The sequence below is a fragment of the Mustela erminea genome, chromosome 15 (assembly GCF_009829155.1).
Source record: "Mustela erminea isolate mMusErm1 chromosome 15, mMusErm1.Pri, whole genome shotgun sequence".
In the NCBI taxonomy this organism is placed as follows: Eukaryota; Metazoa; Chordata; class Mammalia; order Carnivora; family Mustelidae; genus Mustela; species Mustela erminea.
In genome coordinates this window covers 2569478-2592768 of record NC_045628.1, presented here as the reverse complement: position 1 = coordinate 2592768, position 23291 = coordinate 2569478, and the positions used below count along the sequence as shown (strand labels likewise).

Genomic DNA, 23291 nt, shown 5'->3' with positions numbered 1-23291 from the left:
CACATCCACCTTCTGCGGACACACAGACTCTAGATGCCCCTCCGGGGTCAGCTTCTCCAGCACGGCCCTGGCTACCAACAGAGACTGGCTGAGCGTCTGTCCTGCACCGTGACAGGCGGAAACCCCACACGACGCGGCGGGAAAACCAAGACGTTGAAAAGCAGCTGAGAAGACGAGGTTCGCCACATGCAAAGAAACGCGCGGTTCCAGGAAACGAGACATGAATGCCTCCATCGGATGCAGGCAGTAAGATTAACGTCTGCCAAGACCGCCTTCCTTCGCCAGCTTTCCCGTCACCCTCAGAAGGGCCTGCGTCCTGCCTCCTTCTAAGAGCCGATTCTTAGGCATTGTCAAATGCCTCTGCTCTTCCCCACTGCCAAATTCAACGGCTTTTTTCCCTGATAAATCTTTTTCAATGGATCTTACTATAAAAATCAGCTACCACATCCCTTTAAACCAGTGTTGGTGGTTTGTAGCTCTTCGAGAGTCTGGTAACTACCTCCTTAAAAATGCACCACGCGTGACTCATAAAATGTACATATGATTCAAGAGGTTCATGGATATCCTGCCCAAATGAAGAGAACACGCTATGCTCTAGACCATTTCTTTTAATTTGCAAGTTGAACTTATTTAAGGTTGTATTTTTTCCAGGTTTGAGATGTAACGGATGTACAACACTGTGTAAGTTTGAGATGCACAAGGTGTTGATGTAAAACACTTACAAACTACAAAATGGTGACTAGAGTATTGTTTCTTGAGTCTAATCTTTCCAGGGATTCTAATTTGGGGAGGGGTATCCCAAACCACCTTTTACTCTCAGCTTATTTTAACTAGAAAGAGAGAGACCAAGTGTCAGGAAGACCTGTGTGCAGCTTTCTCATTAGGGCTCCGAGCATCCCCCCAACTCCAACAGTCCCGCCCACCTGGCCCCAGTACAGGACAGACAGGAACTCGGTGTGGCTCCCGGTAGGAAGGCAGGTAGGATCAGCAGGCCATGAAAGACAGGTACCTGCCTGCAGAGGGTTAGGAGAAATGCAACGGTCTGGAGCTGTTACCAGGATGCAGATGCAACAGTGGGTAATCTCGGGTAGAATCCAAAGAGGACACAGCTCATATGCACCAGTAGACTCTGCAATCACGAGAACAGAAATTGCTGATGCCATAACGAGTCTCAATCCCATCCAGTCCACTTCCCCAGGGCTGCCCCTAAAAGTCTGTGTGGTCAATTTCCTTCCACTGGTGCTAAATGCTGGATTCCGTTCAAAGCTGCCTTGCACGAGTGTTCATCCTGCTTGGGACCAAGCAGATGCGTGTAGGGGAACCAAGCAGATGAGTGTAGACCCCAGGTCAGGGGACTGACTATGACACTCACAACCAGGGCTATGGTACACACCTATGCAAGCTAGGAAAGTCCTCAATTTTGAAAAAAATAAGACCAAAATTGTATAAAACTGTTTTATGAAGAAACCTCTGCTCTGTACATGTTCAGGCTCCCAAAGGCAACGGCTCACACAGGTGCCGTGGCTCAGAGTCTGGGGAGAACGGAGGAAACACTACACAAGCTAGCGACTGCTGTGTCTGTGTGCAAAGCTTGAATCATGAGAAACTCAAACTCATTGTTCTGCTTTGCAAAGCAGAGCTTTCAAAGGGATACTGTGATCTCTTTAATGGTGTAGTTGCCTAACACCCAGGACTACAGTAAGTGGAGTTAACATTTACAGCTGCCCCCGGTAGCTAATGTCCACCATCTGTCATTCTGGCTTGAGGTCAGAAGCAATTCTGCTCAGATACAGCAACCCAAACTCGGGCAGCATTTTTAAATGGTGTTTGGAGGTACAGGAAGCATCAGCTGATCTCACACCTCTTTCTTCTCTGACACTTCATTTAAGAAGAGAACTGCCAATTAAGGAATTAAGCTTATTAAGGGCCATTTCTCTAATGACTTCTCCCAGAAAAGGCTTTGCAACATCACATATTTCATCGCTGATTTTTATGTTACATCTTCCCCTCTTGTTAATGGCATTCCCCAATTGCAAGATAATAGGGGACCGGCACTACCAATTGCCAGGGACAGTCTGCCAACATCTTTTGCCAAGACCTCTGACCTATGTTTTCTTCTCTTAAGCCACTCAGTATTTTTATAGAAACAGTCTTCATGTTTCTAATTCATTTATCTCTAATTCACAAACTAGATTGGTTTTGCCCAGGAAACGGGGTAAACCTTGTCCTTAGGGCAGGATTTCAATTGCCAAGTAGCTTAACTCCCAGAAAAGAGCGCCCGTGCCAACTGTGACGTGAACTCCTCCAAGTTCAAGGACGCACTGCACAGCGGTTACGGGCTCTTCACTCTTGGTGGGGTTGCATCTGGCAGCAGCCTGCCCCACAGGGCTTGCCGGGATTTGGGGGTGGGGGGCAACTGCTACGTCTCTTGGAACTAGAGGTCTTTGGGATGCGTCCCTGTGGATTCCAAAAGCACCTGTCCTTCTGTTTCATCAAACCTCTTCACACAGGTTGCTGCTGACTTGGCCACAGAGCACAGCAATTTTAAGGCAAAGGACAATATTCTTGCATCATCACTGTTGTGACACATGCATTCTCATCAGAATGCCTGGAAGTCCTGAACACTGTAGAAGCACATGTGCTTTCTGAAGTCCTGCTTCTCACATCTGGTATTTCCACATTCGGTGCCTTTGCCCTCTCCCAAGCCCAGCAGCTCTGCATAACTCCCAGGGCAACAGGAGAACCAAGCTAGCTCCTTCCCTACTCTACAGATATTTTGAAATTCCTCATTTCTACATAAATGGAACAACCCTGAAGGTCTGTTAGAGATACAACATAAAAAACCTTGGTTCTCTTCCTTATATTGATGGCTCTTTTAACAAAGTTGAATTTCCGAGGCTGAGCCATTCCTAAAAGCAAGAGGGGCATCTTTTAAAGAGTCTTTGGTGCTCAGGCCAGAACGGCTCGCTGAGCTGCACCACAGGCTGCTTCCATAGGAATTTATCACTACAAGACGGGGCTGTCATCTTCAGTGAGACCCACCAACTCTGGACCCAGCGGATACAATAATTACCAGAGTCAACGATGAGAGTCCAAGAGAGTGTGTGCATTCGGGAAGTTGAGGAAAACAAGCTCTGACAACTTTCCATTTCTCCAGCTGAGGAAAAGATGCCCTTTCTCATTGGAACAAGGTCGGGGAGAACGTTCTGGAAAGTGGCTCCCACCTTTGCAGAATGTTCTGTTAAACCGTGATCACTTCACACTGACCACCCAAACCTATGGAAGACCACCCGTCCAGAGTGACTACCAAATACCAACTCTCAGGGCCTCTTGTGAGAACCTGAAACTGCCAATTCAGTCACATCCTGGATGAAACCACTATGGCGCATTCCTCTCCATGTGCTGGTGTTGGTTTTATTTTTGTCTTCAAAGTCCAGTTTCCCACCTTGGAATTCTTTAGGTATAGAAGGAGACCCTTATAGCTATGCAATAAAAACTTATTTAATTAAAGCACATATATGAATATCATTATAATCCTAATATTTGTAAATTATTCAAGAATCCTACAGAATGACGTAGAGGTAAAAGAAAGGTATATTTCAGTCAGCGTAGTTTTAGTTAAAGGTCAATGTCATAATAGTGAATCAGTAAGAGCTAACACGTCTTGGGCTCAGGATAGGGCCGTCCCTCAGTTACCAGCTTCAAATGTATTATCGCGTGTGCTATCCACACAACCATCCTATAAAGGGTAACATCGTCACCTCTACTTTCAGATGAGAAAACCAAAGCACAGGGAGGCTGAGTTAGGCTACCCACAGTCCAACAGCTCATTACTGGCGAACTCAAACCCATGTGCTCTGGCCCCACAGTCCGTGACTCTGTGGTGATCTTTCTAGAGTTTCAGAACCTAAGTGAAAATTCTGGGGGCAAAATGGAGAACAGTGCAGATTTAAAGTTTTCAGCATTACATCTATTATGCCACTATTAAATCTACTCTTCCCTTACCATGAGCATACACCAGAACACAAAGTATGAGAACAATTCTCCCTGCTGGACATTTTCGGACCTCGAGTGAGACTGAACACACATTTACTGAACAGGTTTTTGAGTCTCAGAAGGAAGATACTGAGTTATGAACCTACGAATCTATGCTATGTGCTTAAGTGGATTCTCAGTCTTCTTTACTTTCACTGCTGTAAAAAAGAGGGGAGGATTTGGATTACAAATCTGCTTTCTAGCCTAAAACAATGCCCAAAGTTATGTATGTTTTAAACGAATTACCCAGGCAAGAGAAACCCATGTTTCTCTATAATGTACCCATGGATGGTAACTCCACGGAAGACGGGACGCTATCTAGGTCAATAAGAAATAATAATAAATGATTCATTATAAAATTTCTTTAAAGTTTTAAGAGCCCAAATTCCTGAATAAAGAAATACAATCTTGTTATTTTCAGTATTTGGAAGAACAAAATCGAATTATTACTAAGGCATCCAACAGCTATTTGCTCGGAGCTGCTCTACTGCTCTAGGAACTGATAAAAGCCTCAGCTGCTGGCGTCCTGTCTCCATGCAGAACTGTTTGTTCAAGATAAGGGATGAACGCGGGATGAGCCAAGAACCCTGCCTGGTCCACGCCCTCCGTAATGAAGACGGCATCCTCCCCAGTCTGCCAGCGAGTGGAACTGAGCTGAGACCAGTTTCGAGTTCTTATCCGAAATCCATCTGACAGAGGCTGAACCACTCACGTTGTAGTATTTTTCCCATCTTCCCACTTTGGCAAGTTTGTCTTAATTTTATAGGCCATTTCCTGACCAAAATTTAGGAGTTATTTTAAACCACTAACCCCAAATGGTCTTTAATATCCAGGAAATAGATTTAGCCATAATAAGATACAAAACAGAAATTTCTCATGAGGAGTCCAAGTAGCTGGGACCCATGGGAGGTGGCGGGGGCGGGGGGCGGTGGGCACAGCCAGACATGGCGGTCACCCACGGCGGGGCCGGCCCTACAGCCCACTGGGGTTCTGGCCTGGCCAGTACAGTCCCTAGGCAAACAGCCTGTGCACATTCTCCATAGAACAGAGCCCTAAGGATGGCAAAAACTCTGACTTAAAGTAGATAATCATGGGAAAACTCATGTCCTGTGTCCTGAGGAGCAGAGGGGGACCACAGGGACCAGCACCTTCTCCAGGCACCAGCCACCCCCAATTCCCATCAGCCAAACCCCTCCAAATGAACTTTCAAGCATCCTGACACCCCACACATATGCTTCTAGAACCTTCTTCCCATTTCTCACCTTTCAGATGGCACCATAGGGCTAGAACTGAGCTCACCAGTGGCAACCACAACCAACAAAAGAGAAGAAAATGAGAATCATGAAAGTCATTTTAAATTCAGCTTCGTATTTGAAGGCAAAGCAACGTCCCAGAACAGTGGGTTCAGAGCTCATGTGCCTCGAGCAGCTGTCCCTGCCTGAGGAAGAGAATGGACGAGACCTATCATCTCTGGAGCAGAAATGCCACTCTCGGGTGCACACCACAACCCTGAATCAGAAAGTCTAGGAGGGGGGCCTGGCGTCTGTGCTTCACCAAGCCTTCCAGGAGATTCTGCTGGGAGCTCATGTCCCACAGCTACTGGGACAGGTGCCCTTCTATGGTCTCCAGCCCCAAGATGCCTTCCTTGATGACATAAACACTTGCTGCTTATTCCTCAGAACTTGTTTTTAGTTTAACAAAGAGAAGAGTGTCCAGCACCGCACAAGTGCTTTCTAAACATTACCTCATGTCATCTTCAGACATGTCCCCTGAGCGAAGCATTATGGCCATCCTCATTGTCCAGAGGAGAGAGGGAGAGAGTATGTTGGAGAGAGGGAGGTCGCCGGCACAGGGTCACACAGCAGGGACTCAAACCAGCACCCTCGTGTTCAACGGCAGTGCCCACTACCCCATATGGAGCTTCTCTCCAGGTGCGTCTGAAACGCTGCAATTCTCTTCCCAACAAGTTGTCTGCATGTACCCCTTTGGCCAAGTTTCCTAGAGAATTAGACACTTCTTTTGCCTGGCTAATTTTAGAGCCCTTGGAATTACACTAACCCCTTAATATCTAATTACTACTATTTAAGATATAAAGTCAAATCAAATGGACATTACAAAAGTGGGCCAAACTATAGGTCCTGTGACCTTTTTTTTTTCCCCTAATAAAACCCTAAATGTAAAATAGGTTAGAAAAGACACTGATACACCTTCACTCAAGCTTTTATCCAAGCTTTTAAAATATTATTGTACTCCTTTAAAAAATTCTGTAACTGGGGACACCTGGGTGGCTCAGTGGGTTAAGTGTCTGCCTTCAGCTGAGGTGATGATCTCAGGGTCCTGGGATCAAGTCCCAGCTCGGGCTCCCTGCTCCGCGGGGAGCCTGCTTCTCCCTCTGCCTGCCCATCTCCCCGCCATGCGTGCACTATAGCACATTCTCACACTCTTCAACAAACACATAAAATCTTTAAAAAAATTATAAAATGGAATTCAAAAATTAAAACTAATTAGGAAAAGGAGATACTTACATTTATAATGACATTTTAAAGCTGATGCTCTTGGATGATATAGGAAAAAATACTCCCGTGCTCAAAACTGCTGACTGGTTACAAAGGATAATTATGGAGTTTTAGAATAAACTGTGGTTGTTTTCTCGTATTACAAAAATTACAAGCATACTTTATGAAAAACATTGTTAGAGATGTACTAGTCAATGTTCTGCTGATTAAAATATAGGTTAATATTTCCTTAATAGAAATAAAGGAGTAACCCATTAGGAAAGGTTCACGGCTCCAAAGTGAAGACATGCCCCTGTGTCCCACGACCCACGCCCTCCGAACCTCCGTCTTCTCCAAGTGTGAGTGCCTCCTATGAAAAAGTTGTGCAAAGAGCTCTTGGAGATACTGAGAGTTACAACCAGAAAACCTCGGGTTTTGTTCTTCATGAAGGAATAGGTTTACTTTCTAGAGCAGAAACTCAAACGTTTAAACAATTTTAACGAAACATCAAATAGAGGAATATCAGGTCTCCAAACACTGAGCTGGGTTGGACATTTACTTCAACAGCTAGCCTCTCTCTCTCTCGAGTGTACACATGGCTTCTCCAACCCTCAGTGTATTTGGTGAGATGGGAACAAAGCCGGTGACATCACAGTGGCCTTGTCCGATTCACAGCCACTATCGCTCGCCATTGTGTGAGCAAGAAAGAAATGTCCACGGTACACAGAGGTATTTATTCCAGAGTGAACAACAGTCATTCCACAACTCTGAATGAAGTGGTGACTCTAAGAACAGTAAAAGATGAAGGGGCCCGAGTACTGTCCTTTATCAGCAAGAGATAAAACCAACCGATAGGCAAAAGCCTCATGGTATGTGAAATATCCCTTCAGTATCTGACGGGGCACTGCTTTTATCTTTGCTCTTACCACAAACCTTGCAAGCCTTAAAACTCAGAGGCCATCAGCTGTTCTCATAGTGCGCATATTAAAAATCAAGAATAGCAAAGCTAGGAATATTACTAAACCACGGAATAAACTATTTACATAAGGAGTTCAGCATTGTGTATATTTCCAAGTCGTGTTTAGTCTGGGGTGGAGTAACTACTCCAAATTCCAAATTAAGAGGAAACACCTTCGTCTGGCACAAACTCCCTTTCTGTTCCCTAACACTGCCACCAGCTCACGTGGGCCCATGCACAGTCCCACCGGGGCTCTTCCAGGGCTGGAGAGTGAATGTCGGCCAGAAGCATCAGCCCCAATTACAAGTCACTGGTGAGGTCTCTCCATGGGGCAGGCACCCCCACACACATAGTGGGGGAATTTTAAAGAGAAGCTGGGTCCTCCAGCGGCTCAGAATTGTCAGGGGTGTCAGAGGAACAGACACGAGACACTGTGGTCCCAGCCACAGAGCAGCGAGAACCACCAGCATGGCTTGAGCACTGAGCTGCTCTGGGGGCACGACCATACCAGGTGACGTGAAGGTTTCCAAGGACACTGTATTCTCAGATTAGGGACCTGAGGCTCAAACAGATGACATCACCCCATGGAACACAGAGACTAGTCCTTCGTGCAATCACCCAGCCGACAGGTTGGCGAGCCACGAAGATAAACTTCACGGATCCAGGTCGTGAAGGGCAAAATCAAAGCAGCCATGAGATCCCTACTGTGGAGAGAGGCCAGGACCCCACCCTGATGACCCTAAATGCCAGAGAGGATGTAGAGACACAGGGACCCTCACTTCTTGCTAGCAGGAAGGCAAAATGGCGCAGCCTGCTTCAGGAGACAGTTTGGTGTTTGGTGGTCACCCACAAAACTAAACACACTCTTGCCACACTAACCAGCAATCACGTGCACCCCAAGGAGTGGAGCAGTTTTGTCCACAGAGAAACCTGCCCCTGGCTGTCTACAGCAGCTTTATTCAGAACCGCCAGGTTGTGGGAGCCACCAAGATGGCCCTCGGGGGTGCGGGGACAAAGAATCCTTGGTCCAGCCAGGCAAGGCAGTATCACTCCACACCAACAAGACAGTCATGATCCGGTCACGAAAAGATGTGTGGAGGAACCTAAACGCGTATCACCAAGTGAAAGAAGCCGGTGTGAACGGCCACATCCCATCTGATTCCAGCTCTAGGACATCTGGAAAAGTCAAGCTATGGAGACAGTCAGAGGAGCGGTTGCCAGGCATACGGGGGAAGGAGGAACAGGCAGAGCACCAGGGGTCTTGAGGTCTTTGGGTCACGCTACAGTGATGACATGGCTGCACACCCCTCCACACGCATGGACTGCACAACACCGAGAGTGACTGTCATGCAACGTGGGAGATGATGACACATCACCGTAGGCTCACCCATTGTGACAAATGCCCCACTCTGGTGGGTGACACTGATGGAGGACAGGCTGTGCTAGCATCAGGGAAGAAGGGGATATGGGCAAATCTCTGCACCTTCCTCTCAACCTAAAGCTACTCTATAAAAGAGAAAGTCTTTATCAAAAGACAAATAGAAACCAGCGCATGGAACAGAAGGGAAGCTGCGGTTCGACATGAGGTAGCCCCTCAGGGGAATGCCGTGGTCATAAATGGATCCCTAGAGACAAGTAGCCACCCAGCAACACGAGGACTGGGCTGGAGGGAGCCCAGGAACGAGGAGGGGTTTGCTGCAACCCTGGCTCAAGGCGGACAGACCTGGAAGGGGGTTGCAGCCATGGGAGGAGAAAGCCGGCGGGGATGCAGAGAAGCCCACAGGAGGAAGACATGGCAGCCTTGGCGACTGAGTGACATGGAGGTTAAAAAGAGACAGGATAAAAGAGATTTCCTCTAGGGGAAGTCATCGTGTCTGGGCTGAGTGTGAGGAGATACTGGGGCATCGGCGACTACAAGGCAACAGTGGGAATGGGCAGTCGGTCTGGGTAAGACTGTAAGTTCAGCTCTGAACACGTTTGCAAAGTCTGAGACTAAAGCCAAGGTGACATGACCCACGGGAATGCGAAGATCCTAGGCTGCATTTCAAGAAAAAGGTCTGGAGCCCTCTTCATGGGATCACAAGAGCAGATGTTCCCAGCCAGAGAGGGCAGACAGCACAGAGAGGAGAGAGGAGAGGAGCCGGCGGGCTGGACCCCATCGCACACCCATGCCGAGGGCCTGGGCAGAGGAAGAAGGGAGAAACAGGAGGAAATCTAGGAGAGACACATGTCACTAGAGCACAACCAGGAGAACAATGGAGGGAAACACAGGATGGAACCAGTTCACCGTGTACCAGACTATAAAAATATTAACCCCAAGTAATTCTTACAGTGTTCAGTGCCTCCAAAGAACTTGACCATTGAAACGTGTTCTGGTTTATATCCTCTCTCATTGTACGCCTGAGAATAGTAGGAATATGTCTTTTGTATTGTTCTATAGTCGACATTTTTTAGTGGTTGTTTAATAATAGCAGGAAGAACAATGCCCTAATGGTATTATTTTCGGCATTCTATTGTTGCTTTTGCTTACTCTATCTCAAGAATGCAAAAATACCAAATCTGCTTGAGAGGCATTTTAATGAGGTTAATCCTTTTCGAATTTCTGGAACAAATGTTAAAACAAACACTGTCTATACTTCTTCCAAACAAGTGTTAGAACTCACTCAATTTTTGACGCCCTCTGGATTTCTCAAAGGGTTTGTTCCAGAGAGGCACCGGTGGGTTCATTTGTCTGAAAAATCCTTACTAGCTCTTCACTAAGTAACTGAATTCCTGAAGCGATGACCATCCTGACCAGTCCCAAGACATTTGCCAACAGTCTTGTTAATGAATAATGGGTTTTGTGAATTCCCTCATGTACTTGCCCAAGTGAGGCTACGTTTTCTGGGTCAGTTCCTAAAGGCACTGCAGCCTAGAAGCAGCCATCCATGTGGCAACCTTCCACACACCCCAATGTACCTGCAGCCTGGGGAGAGGGGACACCCCCAAGTCAGGGCCCAGCTGGGAGCTGGTGCCTCTTCCCACCGTCTCCCAGACCTTGTTCCTCCGTGTCTCTACCCCTCTGGGAGGAAAGGTCAGCTACCACGGCTGGTAACAGAAGACGTGGCATCTGGGTTTCTCAAAGGAGGGAGCCTCCGTGTCGTTCTCAAATGCAGGGGCTGCAGGTCTAGGAACAGGCGGCACAAGCGGCACCTGCGAGCGTAACGGCCCTCACAGCTCATGGAAACAGCGACGCTGACCTTATAGATTCTCGTCCCCCTCAGAGCGGGAGGCGGGGTGTCCTCCTGGAAGCGTCTCTGCGTCCTGCGCAGCTGGCCACTGTGACACTCACCAGCCTGGGGGGCCCACGTGCTGCTCGGCGGCCGCGTGCGGCTCGGCGGCCCGCGTGCTGCTCGGCGGCCCTGCCAAGTGCAAGCGGCCTAGGGGCAGGGCGAGCCCATGCGCAGTCGCAGTCGCGCGGGCCAGCCAGAGCACAAGCGCGCGGGAGGGCTCAGGGCGCATGCGCGGGGCAAAGGACGGAAGGAGCAGTCCCCAGGAAAAGGGTCAGGTCTGCCTGACCGAGGCTTCGGGGGAGGGAGTCCTCCCAGCTCATCGGCCCACTAAGAGCGGACAGTTTTAAACCACACTTGCTCTTGGTGTATGTGATGAACTTACGCGGCCGGTAATTCTGTGGGGGCCGCGCCTGCAACACGCAGTTTACATGCATTACTCCTTCCGGCTGGGCCGAGTCCACAGATGAGGAACCTAATGATTTGGGCTGTATCCCTCCGGTGTATTGGGCTGATGGTGCCGCCACGGGCCGGCGGGAGAGCTCGGACTTCTTGTTTCAATTCCCTTTGCAACAGAACAGAGTCGTACTCAACATGGGGACTAAGTCTCAGCTCCGTGAGTCCTGGGTCACGGAGCACCAGGACAGTGAGCAGGGTCTGAACACGCCCAGAGCCGGGGGCAGGCATCTCCACACTTGGGGGCGAGTTCACGTTTCCGATCCTGAGAAACCATCCGTTAAGGGGGGAGGGGGTGACGCAGTGAGAGAGGAGTCCGAGGCTCGTGCGGTGGGGACGCTTCCCTCCGATTCCCTCCAGTCTGACTGCAGGACTGAGAACACAGGGCACCCGCAACCAGGGCACTTCTGCTCAGGCCTGTCCCCTTCTCCTCCCTTCTTGCCTCAGAAAGAAAAGTTGGGGAGGGGAATCAGGATAGACTGGGGATGGGGGAAAATCACTGGCTTAGAAAATCCATCTACTAGTAAATGAACAATATGACCATGGCAGATAGGGTCAAATATAAAATCAAAGAGCCTTTCAAATGGGGGGGGGGGGGGGCAATGTTGGGACAGGTACAAATGCAGGTAAAGTGTGAATCAGATTCTCTTTCAAAGGCACAGGTAACCCTAGAACCCTTCGGGGTGGCTCCTGAGTAAGGATTTGATGGACTGATGGCAGTGACTTATTATTCACAATGTAGTTTTAAATGTATTTTGCCTGGATCTGTGTTGAAGTTATTTCAAATTTTGGTACCTAACAGGTAATTTTGGAAAGTGGTAAGAAAAAAAAAAAAGTTCTTGATGATATGAAAAGTGAAATGCTTTTTAAAAATTAGACAATTATTTTTAAACAGATTTTCTTGACATCCATGTCATATCCATATCTTTCTAAGTCAGGAAAAATTAAGTGTAAAGATAATGTTGAGTCAGCTGGTGATCGATCAGAGAGTGTCCAAACACGTGACCCAGAGCTTAAAACACTATGGGACACCTTGAGGTTTAGAGCCAAGCCAGTGGACAGGAATGTGCTTGGGCCTTAGAGAATAATTAAAGGAGAGTAATCCCACACAACAGTAGTGAGTTTGATTTCCCAGGCAAGAACAGGCATTCCCATAGGTGTGTGGCTTGTTATTTAAAGTCCCAGCTGAAGCTAGTTCTTACAATCAGCTTTGCTTTGCTACTATTATCAGTTAGAAAATCTAAGTCCAAGCAGAGGTTCCTATTTCCAAATAGAGAACTTTCTCTCATTTGCTTGCCATCGAATTTAGCAATCTCTCCTTGGAAGTATGACATCTTTGGGTCAATGTTTCTACACCCAAATAAGTGCTCTGGAGATTCCTCTTCTCAAAGTATTTTGTCATCATTACTGGAGAGCGCTTGAACCACTGAGTCCGGTGCTTGGCTGGGCTCGGGGCTGGGAGAAGCATCTGCCCTTAATTGCTGCTGTGATCACCAGCCCTTTCGACACCCAATGAAGGAGCTGCCAGAAAGGAGTCAGCCCTGCCCTGGGATGAGGCGGGCATGCACACTACCAGCTCACTCTGGCAGGTACCCGTCCCGTTGATTTTACAAGCAAGAGTCAGTGAATACCATCCCTCCCGAAGACAACTAAAAACAAACAAACAAACAAACAAAACGTAAAAGCAACCACCTGAATGGGAGCAGGAGGGAGAGCGCTATGAGTGGGACACGATGAGCTAGATGAGGTCTGGAACACTAAAAGAGTGACTGGGCAGTGCGAAAGTAGCAAAATAATTTTTAAACATTGAGGCGGGGGGGGGTGCAAAATGCCTTTAGAAGCCACACTTTCTCAGGGTGTTGTCTGCAAGCCTGGCACACTGGGGACCCGCCGAGGTCTTTATTCTGTCTGAGGGGGAAAGAAAAAAAAAATAAAAAAAGAAAGAACAAAAGTGCATCAAGGACCTTCCAGAGCTGGAAGCCTTTCCTCCTGCAAGCCCAGCTCCGGGATCCTTTCCGGCAAGCACACAGCCCGAGGAAGTGAAAACTAGCAAAACAATTTGTGCTTAGAACAATAAGATGGAGTTTCATGTTGGTTTCATACTCAACTATGATGTGGTTATAGCTTTATGGGTAATGTCCATTAATAAAAGGCAACGAGTGGGTTTGGTAACTTTTTAAAGCTCCGCTCACAAGCGCCCCACTTCTGTCCTCCAGCGGGCTTCAGCCACAGAAAAGTCGTGGGAAAGCAAGAGAGACAGCTGTTTCCAGGCAAACGGCCCACAACTGCTCAGCATCAACCAGCAGAGTCGCCCGAGAACGGGAGAAACACGCCCAAAGCGACTCCCGGGCACAAGCGTGGGGCTCTGAGCAGAGTGGGGCGCGCGTGCCCACCCAGCCTGCCCCCAGCCCACCAGGGCGCCCAGGGCAGGAGAGGGCGCCGGGCCGCTGAGGCCTCCGCGGCGCGAGTTCAAGTCCCGCAGACTCCCGGGCACCATCGCCCGGCGCGGTGCGCCCTGAGCTCCGCTCCGCTTGCCCAGGGCCCGGAGAGGTCCTCTACCTCGCCCCCACCCAGCCCACAACAAAGGAGGCTCCCTAATGGATGCGCGAAGGCAGCCCACAGGGGTCCCTGGCGGGGGCCCGCGCGGAGAGGGCACCTGGCCGTGCCACGCGTGACCCCCGAGGGGCGGGCGGGCGGCTGGGTCCGGGGACAAAGGGGCCGCGCGGGGCGCCCGAGGCGCGGGGCGGGACGCCGGGGGAGCGGAGCCGGCCGGGGACTCACCTTCGCAGCGGCCCGGCTGCGCTCCTCGTGGAGCAGGAGGGCGGCGGCCAGCAGCAGCAGCCAGAAGCCGAGCCGGGGCACCATGGTGGCGCGCCCGGGGCGGCCGGGACCGGCGGGGATCGGCGGGGGACGGCGGCGGGCGGCTCAGCGGCGGAGGGCCGGGACGCGAGCGCTGCGCACCGTCCGGGGCGCGGCGGCTCGCGGCGGAGACCTGAGCGCGGCCCGGCGAGCTCCCCAATTTGTTGGCGCTGCCCCCTCCCCTCGGCGGCGCGCGGGCGGCGTCTCAAAGGGGAGGACCCTGCGGCGCGGGTAAGAGGCGGCGGGAGCGCGCGGCCCGGAGATTGTGGCCGCCGCGCGCCGGGACGCCAGGGCTCTGCGCTCCGCACCCACCCGCGGCAGCCGCGCGACCCCGCGCCCCCCGCGCTCGCCCACCGGCCGGAGGACCGAGGACCCGGGCCGGCACCCGGGGGCCCGCGAGGTCGACCGCGCTGCCCGTGTGCCGCGGCCGGGCGCCCCCGGAGCGGCGGATGCGCGCGGACCGCCCCTGACGCCGGGCGCGAGGTGAGGGCGACCCCGAGGACGCGGAGACCCGGGCTGGGGCTGGGACTTGGGGCGCCCGCGCAGGCAGGGCACTACGCGCACTTCTGCTGAAGTGGGGGAGGTCACCGAGCGGCCGCCGCTAAGCGGCGCCCAGCAGGGCCTAAGTGGGAGGCTCCCCCTTCTCCTGTCCGGTCTCGGAGCGGCTCTCTGTCACCCCTGCAGGGATGCGGGGGCGCGCCCCGCTTTCCCGCGTCTTGTGGAAGGAGGCTTGCGGCGAGGATGCTCCCTCCCCAGCCCCTGCTAAGCCTGCTTTGTCTCTCGCCCTCCAGAGCTGGAGAGACCGCGCGGAGTCCGGAGTGACGGGATCGGGAGTATGGACAGACACCAGTGCTCGGCGTCCAGCCCTGCCCTGCGGCGGTAAGCGACTTTCTGCCGCGTCCCCGTGGGTCCTGCGCGCGGGGACCCTTGCGTGTAACTCAGGAACTGCCAAGCCGAGGCCGCCCGCTCATGGAGGTCTCCCTCTCTCTCCCATCCAGGTGGCTGCTGCTGGGGGCTGTGACCGTGGGGCTTCTGGCCCAGAGCGTCTTGGCGGTAAGTCCTGGGTCCAGCTCATGGGCTCTGATTCGTGCGCCGGGGGAGTGGAAGGGACACCTTGTGGCCTTGCCGGAAGGCAGCTCGTGCGTGCTCACCTGAGAGTGCGTGCGTGTGCGCCCGTGTGTGCGTGCAGCCCTGACCCAGCCCCGGCTCCGCGAGCGCTCGCTTTGCCCAGAGAACGTCTCAAGTGTGCCTTCCCTTGGGTTCCCCACTTGGATCCCGTGTGCAACAGGCGGTGGCCCTCCCCCGAGAGCCAACAGTTTAAACCATAGCCTGAGGCGTCCTCTCCTGAACTGGAGCGAATCCCCGGCTTCCTAGAGGGAAGACAGTCCGTCCCGGGGTGGTTGAGACGCCGGGGCTCAGAGAAGAAATGTGTTTGTGGCACTGGGAAGCTGGTGTCTGGGTACCATCCTCGGCAGAGAGTTTTCTGGGGCTTTTCAATGAGAGGCATGGGGGAATGGGCGGGGCGAGGAGGAGAGAGCCAGCAGTGTCCCTCGAGTTAACCCCTGTGAGTGAACAACAGCGGAAACCCTGCAGTTTCCTACCAGGTCTCAGCCGGGGTGGGAGGGGCTAAGGTGCATTCAGGGCTGCTCCGGTATTGGTGCGCTTGGGAGGCACTGTGGGATTGTGTACATGGTGTTCAAATGATTGGAGCCACTTGCATTAAGCTGGACGCAATAAGGCCATCCCTTGGTTGTGGACACAGATGTTTATACTGGGACCAAAAACGGGTGGAAGACACCGTGTGCCCCAGACCCCACTCTCCCTGCACTCTGAACGGATTTCCCAGGTGACTCTTGTGGGTTCCCGGTGACCACCGTCACACAGGACCGGGGGCAGCCGGTTTGACTGAAATTCTGTTATTTTCATTGTCCTGGTCCTCGTGTCAAACAAAGATTTTAAAGTCAGCGAGGGAAAAAGAGCTACTCGAGCTTGGAAAGAACCGTTAGCCTCCCTTTTCACCTTCTGCTCCAGTTCAGGCAAGACTGGGAAGTCAGAAGGAGTCCGTAGACTTTCACTGGAACATGCCAGGCCAAAGTTTTCTCCAAGCGCAGCTCAGAGGAGGAAGAGGGTAGACAGGACAGCTCTGAATCACACTGGGAGTGTGTGCCTGGCTGGGCTTTCTTATCTCCACAGTCCTTGGCCCTTAGAACCACTTTCATAAGCCCCTATTTTCCTTCCTGGGGATGGGGAAAGCCTGGCGAATTTTCTCTGGCATTGATCCTAAAACTGGTGGAAAGAGCTTGGGGTCGGAACACCGGGGTACTAATCAACGTTGTGCCGTGGTCTTGGAAACCCTGAATCCCGGTCTCCACACCTAGAACAGAGAACATCCCCTCGCTTGTTACTGGGGGGCGGGCGGCAACCTCTATCCCTTCATCCAAAACCTCTTCCCTGCTCAGCCCACCTGAGTCTTTGCTGTCTGACCGTTGGGGAGGACGGAGAGCATCTCCTGTCCGACAGCGCACCTCGGAGCGCTCGGCCTGGACCCCCCACCCACCTTGGGGGCGCTGCTGAGAACTTCAGACCTCTGCTCTGAATCTAGATGATCTTCTTCTTTCTCCTCCGAATCTACATCTTCTGATCAGACTATCTCGGTTGGAGCCTGGGAGTCTGTATTCTACCTGACACCAAAGTTTGGGACCCACTGAATTAGAACATTGGGTTGGGAGGCAGTTGGAGTCACTTGCCATTTTGAGTCCTTCTCCTGTAGGCGTGGGGGTGTCTGTTCTTCAACAAATACACAGTTTGTTACATTCAACAGTGGATCTCCTACTTATTAACTTCTTGTTGACCACTGGCTTTGAGCAGTTACTCATGAAATAATGCCTTGATCTTCAGCTGTATCCACTGAGAAATCTCTCTTATCTGTGGCAAATTCACCTCCTCCCCTCTTGGTTCACTGTGCTCAAGAACCCTGCCTCATTGCCCATTTGTGATAAGGACTCGTCCCCAGGAGTAAGTCCAGTCAGTAAAAAGGGCTGCCCTTTGTAGTCTGAAGGGTGTTATAGCAGAAGCAGCCGAAAATGGTTATCAAAGAGAGTAGACAACTAATTTTTTAAAGGCTTTATTTGTAAGTAATCTCTACACCTGAGTTGGGGCTTGAACTCACAACTCTGAGACCAAGAGTTGCTCTTTCCGCCAATGGAGCCAGCCAGGCGCCCCCCCCCCTTTTTAAAGAGAGAGTAGAGAGTTATTCGATAATTATTTTTTATTTGCCAATTCGTGTGTACCCCTCCTGGGAAACAATTGCTGTTGTCACCCCATTTTACAGATGAGAAAGCAGAGGCACACAGTGTCTAGACAGCTTGCTCGTGGTCGCTCTGTAAGTGCAGGTGTGGGGTTTGAGCCCAGCCCCTGCCCACTGAGTACCCAGGGTCAGACAGCAGGTCGGTCGTGAGGACGCTCCTGAGCTCCAGTGCTTGCGTCTCGGGTCCCGCTTCCTCTTTGCTCTTGATGGTGACCCAGAGTCAAGCCCACACACTGGTTTCTGGAGAGGGAAATAGCGTTCCTCCTCCCCACCACTCTGTTCTGAAGAGCAGGAGCCCAGAGCGAGGTCAAAGCGATGGTGTCCGGTGTCCAGAGGGAGAGAAGGAAGCAGAAATCCCGCTGGCCAGCCCGAGGTCAGGGCCCAGCGTGGACATATGTGTTCTGCTGTTCGTGCTGCCCTTCCTGAAGGTGTCCTACCTCAAGAAAGTGCCATTCTATGGGGCCTCCTGGCATCAGCATGGCTATGCCGGACCCGGAAGCCAGGTGCCCTGGGACCACAATGAGCGGCCACCTTGCGCTGGCGCTCACCAGAGCCCTGAGTCCCGGCCACCCCTCCCCCACACACACAATGGGCTTGTAGGCAGGGACGTGAGCCTGCAGAGCAGGGGCTGTAGGATGAGGAGAGCCTGGTAGGGAGCAAGGCGCCAGGCATCTGGGCCTGTGAGGGAAGGTTGCCGAGGCGGAGCCTCCTTGGGGACCGGAAAGCCCTTGCTCTGTAGAACACTGTGGCTTATCGTGAGAGATGGGGCAGCAGCTTTGAAGATCTGAGAGGCCAGTCTCGTGTGACTCTGGAAGCTGGGCTGACTCACCACCTCAGCTGGGACGCTGGCCACACACTCTCCATGCTCACGGGTATTGGGGTGCAGCCGGGAGGCCTAGAGGTGCAGGCGCCGTGCCCCCCGGGAGATGCTGGGCTCTACACGGCCTGCAGGCCTTCCAGGCGCTCCAGGCCCTGGAAGGTTCACTTGAGGCTCCTGCAAGCAGCCACACCTTTCCCTGTCCCCCAGGCTAAAGCCAAAGGCAATACTTGGTGAGGTTTTCTCTTCTCCTTTTGGCCGGTAGATCTTTTGCGAAGAAGGCATCGTCCTGCGCCACTCCAGTGCTCTGTGTAGGAATCCGCGAGACCACTTCTCCCCCCAGTTTCCAAGAGCATTAGTCCTCTGGTTCAAAATCAGGGCCCCTGGGAAGCGGGGAGATAGCACAGGGCTCCCCCCGTTAGTGGAAGACCAAGCAGGAAGCACGTACCCCATCTCTGCAGGCCGGTAAAGCGCGCCTCCTTTGGTGGCCGGGATGACTTGGCCACATTCAGGAACACGAGGAATTTATCATGGCATCGCGGAACTCGGCGTGGCCGTGCAGGGCGGACAGAGGGGACGGAGCCCGTGCAGTGCCCTTGGGAATATTTGGAGCCAGAGAGGGGGTGGGGGAGTGAAAAGTTCTAGAATAGAAAACAAAGACTTTGCTGAAATAGTAAAAATCAAAAGACTGTCTTTCTGGGTTGAGGATAAAACACAGGAGACTCGCTTCCGTTAAGTAATAGAGACGGCTCCGGGGAAGAGCAGAGGCGTGGCGTGCATTCACTGTCAACGCTGTGTTTGGTGACGTGTGACAGGCTGTCGTGACCCAGAGGGTGGTTGGCGAAAGTCCTGTTCTTTCACTCAGAGAAAGAGCGTCTTGGGTTGCGGAGCTGCAGTGAGAGGGCAGGGGTCGGCCTCTTGCTGTGCGTGCGGGGGTCGCTGGGCGTCGTCACCCCTGCAGAGGGTGCTGGGTGCCGTCTGGAACACCAGCCAGACTGACTGGCTCCTCACTGGCTGTTTGACCCCAGGGCAAGTCACAAACGCCCTGGTTCGGAGACATGGGGAAGGGGACCCGTCGTGCCGTAGGGTCCCAGGGCTGGGGTGCTGCGGGCAGTCAGCGTGCCACCCCCGCCGCAGGCCCACCCTGTGTGGGGAGCCGGCTGCCCCCTCCCCGGCTGGGACACTGGGATGGGAAAGCTTTTCCAGGGAAGCGTGTGCGCTGCTCCAGGATGTAACTTAAAAATAAATAGGCTGTATTAGGCTTTTTAGCTTCAGGGTGTGAGAAGCTTCTAGAATCCGCCCACGGTACTTAATCAGCTGAGATGAGAACAGGCAGGTGACTTGGGTACGTCTTGCCGCTACCTGTAAGTGCAAGGTGGTCTTGGGGATTGGATCCTGCAGGCGAGAAATAACATTCACGGGAAAACCGGCAAAATTCTGAGTCCGTAGCGTATTAACATACTCGTGTGAGTTTCGGGCTTTGACAAAAAGCACCGAGATTCTGTAAGATGTTGCCACAGGCCTTGCATTGCCATGGACCACATCTCCAAGTGGCCACAACTTCCACTCCAGCTACGGGCTGGGGAAAAGGGCCAGGAACGGAGGCCAGTGGCCAGAGGCCGTCACCTCACACATTTGCCTCTATCACACCGCCTAGGAGGAGAGCAGCCTCTGGCCCCCAGCCCTGGCCAGTCCTGATCTGTAGCTTTGACATACCATGTCTCCTCACCGTAGCCCATGGCCCCTGTCCCAGAGAGCACACCCTGTCCCCTCACTTGTCAGAGTGCCCAGGAGGCAGATGCCAGATGCCCCGTCCCTGCTGCAGCCTCTGTCCCTTGGGATTGAGACACACTCTGAGTCCAGTCAGAGTGCCCTCTTGGCCTGCTAGGACTTTCCTTTATCATTAGACAGCGATGACCTTAAATCATGCGTAACACAGAGACTCATGCTCAACACACTTGCTGCTCCCACAACCCAACGTTTAGGGCACGTTTTGTCTTCCCTCTGGGACATGAGGTCTGGTCCGTGGTCTGTGCCCCCGGCGCGGGGACCCAGCCGGCCCTCAGCAGGGTCTGCTCGGGGAACGCAGGAGACATAACCAGCCGGAAGCGTTCAGACACATCTTCTGGATGAGGAATCCGGTCGTGGAACAACTCATGAAAGATTAAAGGGTAGCTTTTCTCAGGGGGTTTTGGGTTTTCTTTGTTTTGCTTTTTTTCCAAATTAAGCACTGCCCCCCCCCCCCGGGATCAAGCCCACCACGTGTGATGAGAAGGGAGCGACCGGTCCGTGAGCGATTTGCATTTTTTCCGAGGGATGGTTTCAGCCACACCCATAAAATTCCTATTTTGCTGCTTTGCCCCATTCCGTGATCTCCCACGTGGGAACTCCAGAAGAATGTGTGTTACGAATTCCGCGGACTCATTTTCTGCTACCTGGTAGAAATGACGTAACGTGTTTTCCTGCATGTTGAGCACTTTTGGGCGTATGACCATCTTTGTGAAGTAGTGTGGGTGCGTGAGGACGGGGACAGCTCCCAGGGGTCCCTGTCCATCAGGACGAAGGCTGATCAGCCGTGCCCAGGCAGTCACTGCCCAGTGCTGCCGGGAAGGAGGGACGTAGGAGACCAGCCAGTGCCGGGGGCCCCGCCAGGCAGAGCTCCCTCCTCGTCCACCCACACACAGCTGGCCCTGGCACCAGGTCAGAGAAAAGGAAGGGACCTCGAGGAGGGCTTGTGGGGTCTCCTAGAATCAACATCAGAAGGAATAACCCCGGAAGGTGCTTCTAGAGTTCCAGGATCCCCCAGAAGAATTAAAATACCCCAGGAGAGAAGCACAGTAGCTCCTGCCCGCTGATCCCATGGGTGCCAGGAACTGAACTGAGCCACCAAGACACATTACCCGCTAAGTGCCCACCATGCTGCAGTCAGCCCACTTTACAGGTGTGCAGACTGAGGCACACACAGGGCACTGGTTACAGCCAGTAAGGAAGGAAGTTGGGAGTGAAGCTCAGGACTTGGTTATTCCAAAAGCTCTGCTCTTAGCTGCTGTGCCAGGCCGGCCAGTCCCTTGCTGTAAAGACAGACCACGCGTTCAGAGTACGTCGCAGGGGGGGTGTGAGACATACATATGTCCGGTGTGTGTGAAATAGACATGTACAGTGTTTATCCCTGTGCCGTATGGAGGGGCGATCGACGTAGGTGGTAGCTGGACAGACATGGACTGATGACAGACTTATGGACAGATGATGGCTGTAGACAGCGGAAGATTACAGAGAAAGAGAGAGACGGATAAACAGGTAGATAAACAGGTGGCTGGGCCTTGGGTAGAGACAGGCAGACAGACAGATGATAGTTGGAAAGCGTACAGATAGTCATCAAGATGAGACAGAGACACAATACAGAGCTTGCAGGCCACACACACTTGGCCTCCAAGGCTCCTGGCTCCTTTCTCCACAACGGCTGCTCTGGTGGAGGAAGGGAGTGTTGGGCAGGCAGGACCTCTGCAGGGACCCCTCCATAGGGAGGCCGGCCTGTGCACATAGGTGACAGAGGCTGGTGGGCTCCAGGAAACAAAGTGCTGAAGGTCACACAATGACCCGGGAAGTCCTGAGGGGGCAGTGGGGAACCCCATCCACAGACAGAGTTCCTGGAAATCTTCTCCAGGTCCCTTTTGAAACCCCAGGCTGTGCCGATGTATGGACGGCAACTTCGTAAAGCGGGAGGCACAAGCAAGCCGGCGCTATTTCGAGCAGTTGAAGAGGGTGGGGGAGAAGTTTACTGAAACACCCTGGGGAGGAAGAGGGCTTCCTCAGATGAGCTGTGCAGGAGCCCCCAGGGACAGTGGTGGGATGATGACACAGTCCATTTGTCCGGGCCAACAGGGAGGCCGGGGTGGTGTGTCACACAGAGGGGGGCATCTGGGTTTGTGGCCCAGGACCAGGAGGTCACTTCAGCTCTCTGAGCCCCCAGCTTCATGGGTGAAACAGCAATGCCACTAACTATGTCACAAGTTCATGGTGAGCTGGACTATGTGACGTTCCTTCACCGAAAGAACATGTTTGCTTCTCCTGGGAATAGTCACGTCCACGAATCATCCCGGGACCTCGGGTGTGGGTCCCACAGCCAGACAGGCGGGAGCAGTGCATAGGGGTGTTCTGAGCGCACGCGTGTGTGTCTGTGGGGTAGGAGCTGTCCAGCGGTCTGGCCAAATTTTTGAAGTTGACTCTACCCCCTGGGTTCAACCACGCTTGGAGAGCAGCCTGCAGAGCTCAGCGTGGGAGACGCGGCTGCTCTGTCCTTTGACTGGTAGACCTTACCATACGTCAGATTCATGTGGGTTATGTTGGAGCCCCGATCAAGCCTCAGAGCCACACTCCGTCCACGGAATGTAGAAGAAAGGCAGGACTGGGACACGGGTCTCCCAGAGGGGCCAGGTGGGTCTCAAGTTCAAAATGTACTTTGGCTCCTTCCTGGCTGTGTGGCTCTGGACAAGCCGCTTGGCTTTAGGCTTTAGTTGTATCTTCAAAACTGGAATAAACTCGTTCTACCTCCTAAGTGTGCTCTGAGGAGAAAAAAAAGAAATTGCATGTAAAGATCATAGCAAGCTTATTAGCCTTGTGGGGCTTGATAAATGCTAGCCAGTGGCTACTTGGTACTAGGATTTTTTTTTTTTAATTACATGTGGGTCTTCATCCTCAAAACATAAAACCTTGAAACCACAGAGAGGAAAAGTTCAAGTGTAACCGGAATTTGGGGTAAGACCAGTTCTCATAGCCCTTGCTGCCCCAACAGGGTGCTCTCTGTGGGGCCTTCATGGCCGGGGATGGGGCCTTGCCTACGGCGCAGGCTGGGGCATAGGGGAGCTGGGCCGGGACACCGGTGGGAGGCATCGTGGGGAGTGAGGTGCACGTCTTCTGCGGTGAGACCCCACCATCTTCGCACACCCTGGCAGCTGTGACCCCAGGAAGTGAGCTGTGGACGCCTCGGGGGCCACAGGCAAGACAGACGTAGGGATATCTATGCCTTTGGACAGTTGTCTCCATTTTGTTGAGTTGCAGAAATACCTAAAAAGAAAAGAATTTAAATTTTTTTTTA

The 23291-nt window shown here is 52.5% G+C and overlaps 2 protein-coding genes across 3 annotated transcripts in view; one reads left to right on the top strand and one right to left on the bottom strand.

Moving 5' to 3' along the window:
• Window positions 1-14234, bottom strand: part of COL4A1 (collagen type IV alpha 1 chain) — a 131498-nt gene extending 117264 nt beyond the window's left edge. The window contains exon 1 of the mRNA XM_032315042.1: window positions 13995-14234. Coding sequence (XP_032170933.1) covers window positions 13995-14078 — 84 coding nt within the window. The 5' untranslated portion in view covers window positions 14079-14234. The remainder of the gene's footprint in view (window positions 1-13994) is intronic.
• A 107-nt stretch (window positions 14235-14341) lies between these two features.
• The window catches only part of COL4A2 (collagen type IV alpha 2 chain), a 154905-nt gene continuing 145955 nt past the window's right edge, over window positions 14342-23291 (top strand). For both annotated transcript variants that reach the window (XM_032315040.1, XM_032315041.1), the window contains exons 1-3: window positions 14342-14555; window positions 14864-14951; window positions 15071-15125. In XM_032315040.1, the coding sequence (XP_032170931.1) occupies window positions 14908-14951; window positions 15071-15125 (99 nt within the window). In that variant the 5' untranslated portion in view covers window positions 14342-14555; window positions 14864-14907. The remainder of the gene's footprint in view (window positions 14556-14863; window positions 14952-15070; window positions 15126-23291) is intronic.